Consider the following 5,000-nt stretch of genomic DNA (forward strand, 5'->3'; position numbering starts at 1 on the left):
GCTTGTAAACAAACGATCAAAAGCATTTTTATTAATTTCACGAAGGCCTGTCAAGCAAAAAAGAAAAAAAAATCTAAGGTACACTTCGTACAATTAATAAAATGCTTTTGATCACGTGGTAACAATCTCAGTGACTTTGTTTTACAGGCAGTGTTGTCAACAATTTTTCTTTTGCTAAACAGCTTTATCTGCTACAATGTACACCGGTCAGACGTCTTCTGAACTTCCGTTGAGTAGCTGGAATGAATGAAGCCAACTGTACTACTTTTGACAATACATTGGTGGCCTATGTGGTAACGTCCCTGACTGGTGATCGCCAGATTGTGGTTCGAGTCCCGCTCAAGCTCGTTATCCCCTTTGGTTGCTGCAACCTCATTATCCGTGTGAGCTAAGGATGGGGGTTTTAGGGGAGCCAATAGGTCTATCTGCTAAGTCATCAACAGCCATTGCCTGGCCCTCCTTGGTCCTAGCTTGGGTAGAGAGGTGGCTTGGGCGTTGATTATATGTATATATGGTCAGTTTCTAGGGCATTGTCCGGCTTGATAGAGAAATGTTACTGTCCCTTACCTCTGCCATTCATGAGCGGCCTTTAAAGAAATCTTACCGGAAAAAGTGTCCTCAAATGTCTCTCGTGAGCCGTCTCTTCCTCGGTACCAGTGATGTATTCCGGCTTCAAGTTGAGAAGTTTAGCTTTGAGATCTTTCACCTTTTCCAGAGCTTTCTCGGTTTCATTCAAACTACTTAGTTGTTGGTCATCGAGTAAATCTGGAAAGAGAGTTAGATTGGTTACCTTTCAAAGAAATTGCTATTAGTGACATAATTAAAGAACTCAGATGGTTATAAAGTAAATTAGCATTGAGTTAACTGGGGGGCGGGTATCAGTAATTTTTTATTAGCATACAATACAAATTAAAAGATTGTGATTAGAGAAGTAAAATTAAATTGAAATATCTAGAAACTTGAACAATAAACAATGATGTCTTATCCTATACCCATTATTTTATATACACATCTCTCTCTCTCTCTCTCTCTCTCTCTCTCTCTCTCTCTCTCTCTCTATATATATATATATATATATATATATATAGATATAGATAGATAGATATAGATATATATATATATATATATATATATATATATATATATATATATATATATATACTCACTTATACATACTGTATAAATACAGTAAATATATACATATATATATATATATATATATATATATATATATATATATATATATATATATATATATATATATATATTTATATATTTATATATATATATATATATATATATATATATATATACATATATATTATGAATTGACAGTTCTTTAAAAATTGTTTTTAAAATCAAGAAAGATTTAATCTCAGTTTTCCTAGCACATTTCATATTTGCCCTATATTTTTTCCTAATTATATATATCCACATTCTATGTAAAGCTGTAGGGATTCTAACTTACAAATTATCTCGAATGTTATGTAGATGGGTTCTACACTATTCGAACGCTTTGTACATCATTTGTTCGAAAATTAATTTTGACCGAAATATCAATGTCGTTATTCAATCCTACATGACCTAAAACTCATAGTTTCTTTTTGTCATCATTAGATAATTCATAACATCAGTTGTAAGTTCTTTGTTTAATCTACTAAGTAAGCAATGGTACATTTTGTGTACGTATATTTACTTTTGTTCTTCACAAGCTAGCTTGTAGCATCACATCTAACTTCTTTGTTTGAATTCTAAGGAAACAGATCTCCGTGCATTACGAATGTATATTCACTTCTGATCTTTTAACGTTGACTTATACATACATACATACATATACCAAGGCACTTCCCCCAATTTTGGGGGTTAGCCGACATCAAACAAATTAAACAAAAGAGGGGACCTCCCCTCTCTACGTTCCTCCCAGCCTGACAAGGGACTCAACCGAGTTCGGCTGCTACTGCTAGGGTGCCACAGCCCACTCTCCGACATTATCCACCACAGATGAAGCTTCATAATGCTGAATCCCCTACTGCTGCTACCTCCATGGTCATCCAAGGCACCGGAGGGAGCGGCAGGGCCTACCGGAACTGCGTCACAATCGCTCGCCATTCATTCCTATTTCTAGCACGCTCTCTTGCCTCTCTCACATCTATCCTCCTATCACCCAGAGCTTCCTTCACTCCATCCATCCACCCAAACCTTGGCCTTCCTCTTATACTCCTCCCATCAACTCTTGCATTCATTACCTTCTTTAGCAAGACAGCCATTTTCCATTCTCTCAACATGGCCAAACCACCTTAACACATTCATATCCACTCTAGCTGCTAACTCATTTCTTACACCCGTTCTCACCCTCACTACTTCGTTCCTAACCCTATCTACTTGAGATACACCAGCCATACTCCTTAGACACTTCATCTCAAACACATTCAATTTCTGTCTCTCCGTCACTTTCATTCCCCACAACTACGATCCATACATTACAGTTGGTACAATCACTTTCTCATACAGAACTCTCTTTACATTCATGCCCAACCCTCTATTTTTTACTACTCCCTTAGCTGCCCCCAACACTTTGCATCCTTCATTCACTCTCTGACGTACATCTGCTTCCACTCCACCATTTGCTGCAACAACAGACCCCAAATACTTAAACTGATCCACCTCCTCAAGTAACTCTCCATTTAACATGATATTCAACCTCACACCACCTTCCCTTCTCGTACATCTCATAACCTTACTCCTACCCACATTAACTCTCAACTTCCTTCTCTCACACACCCTTCCAAATTCTGTTACTAATCTGCCAAGCTTCTCCTCCGCGTCTGCAACCAGTATAGTATCATCCGCAAGCAACAACTGATTTACCTCCCATTCATGGTCATTCTCGTCTACCAGTTTCAATCCTCGTCCAAGCACTCGAGTATTCACCTCTCTCACCACTCCATCAACATACAAGTTAAACAACCACGGTGACGTCATACATCCCTGTCTCAGTCCTACTCTCACCGGGAACCAATCGCTCACTTCATTTCCTATCCTAACACATGCTTTACTACCTTTGTAGAAACTTTTCACTGCTTGCAACAACCTTCCACCAACTCCATATAACCTCATCACACTTATAGTATTAATATATGTGAGCGTATATGCACACGCTATATATAAACTAACTTACACCATCTGTTTAGACTTCGTTGTATGAATAATAACTAAGAAAAGTAATATCTATTTCCTTGGATATACTAAACTCTTATTTTTCCAAGCTAACTAGGGTCATCTATAACAAATTTTCTTGCCAAATCATAGGAGAACAAAACTGGATTTATATCTGTGAGTATATTTACATATACTCTTTTTATCAAGACAACTCCGTCTGAGTTTTTCTTCTTCTTTGTAACAAGAGCTGTATCTCTTCCTGCAAGTATATTGTCTCCTCTGCTTATTCCAGGTTAATTTATCAGCTCTATTTAAAATCTTTTGTCCAATTTCTATCTCCCTAAAGACAGCTACATTTGTGTCTTTTCATAGTTAACTCTTGAGCAAAGATCTAATTTAAATTCCTCAGTCATTTCCCTTACATTTTACTCAAGAAGGATATTTCGTCTACATGCTACTGTAATATAAAAACTAGATGATACATAAGTAAAATTGCAAAAATATATTGATTTAAAACGTTCTTATTAATTTCTAATGTTTCTGTAATAATGATATATCCCAAAAGATATGCAAGTAAAGACAAAGAATTCCTTTATGAAATTTCAACTTTATTACTCAAAAATATATATAATTTTCATATAGTGTTTAGTGACCTCGTAATTATGTAGAGCAGCTACATCTAAACTAGCGACTTGTTCTCAATAGAAAATAACTTGTCGATTAAAGATTCACAAGGTCTCTTGGTTCAAAGGATGAAGTCAAAGCAAATCAAACTCTTGCCTTAGTTTTTCAACATCATAGTATGTTTAACTCCTTTACCAAGTGGAAAGTTACTCTTTTTTTTAAACAGTAACTCTACAAACTATTCACAAAGATATTCAGTGATAATATCTAGGATATGAAAAGAAAAATGTCTTTACTATCGTATTAATATTTACGTTTCAAATTATTTCAGTCAACATTGATCCAGGGACCACGATGAATAGTTTACTAGTTTTTTTAACCATATTTTAGAGGAATTTTTTTCTGGTATTACCTATTCTCATTGTGGAAAACGTTCGCCTTTAGGTTCATATGAGCTGCATGAATTCATATAGTTCTTTTACTGAATGTGGATCCTCTGAACTCAGTAAATTCTGATTGAGAAAGGTAACAGATATAAGATTAGATTATTCAGTATGCAGTGCTATCTATCTATCTATACATATAATATGTTAATACATATATGTATATATATGTGAGTGCATATATACACACACACACACACACACATATATATATATATATATATATATATATATATATATATATACAGTATACACACACACACACACACACACACACACACATATATATATATATATATATATATATATATATATATATATATATACAGTATACACACACACACACACACACACACACATATATATATATATATATATATATATATATATATATATATATATATATATATATATATACAGTATATATATATATTTATATATATATATATATATATATATATATATATATACATATATATATGTATATATAAATGTATATATATAATCATATGTGTGTATAGGTGTGAATTTCTTTGTTTTATCTGCGTGTGTGTTTGTGAGTCATTATTGTGCAAACGTGCTACTGAATACTTATAGTGATGTTTTTACCAAATTACTTGATTAGTTAGTGGCATCAATATGTGTAGGATATAACTAGTAAAACATATTTCGTATACAGTGTATATAACGTAATCAAAATGACGTATGATAAAATGATGTACAATCTACCTATTTATTATTTTGAAGTATGTACACTTATGGCCTATATTACTC

General features: G+C 33.7%; 1 protein-coding gene across 1 annotated transcript in view; it reads right to left on the reverse strand.

Annotated features, from left to right (window-relative positions):
- The window catches only part of LOC137657164 (uncharacterized), a 22,612-nt gene that overhangs the window by 9,600 nt on the left and 8,012 nt on the right, over positions 1-5,000 (reverse strand). Inside the window, exon 3 of the mRNA XM_068391509.1 lies at positions 605-765. Within this exon, the coding sequence (XP_068247610.1) occupies positions 605-765 (161 nt within the window). The remainder of the gene's footprint in view (positions 1-604; positions 766-5,000) is intronic.

Source organism: Palaemon carinicauda, chromosome 18 (assembly GCF_036898095.1).
Source record: "Palaemon carinicauda isolate YSFRI2023 chromosome 18, ASM3689809v2, whole genome shotgun sequence".
NCBI classification, from domain to species: domain Eukaryota; kingdom Metazoa; phylum Arthropoda; class Malacostraca; order Decapoda; family Palaemonidae; genus Palaemon; species Palaemon carinicauda.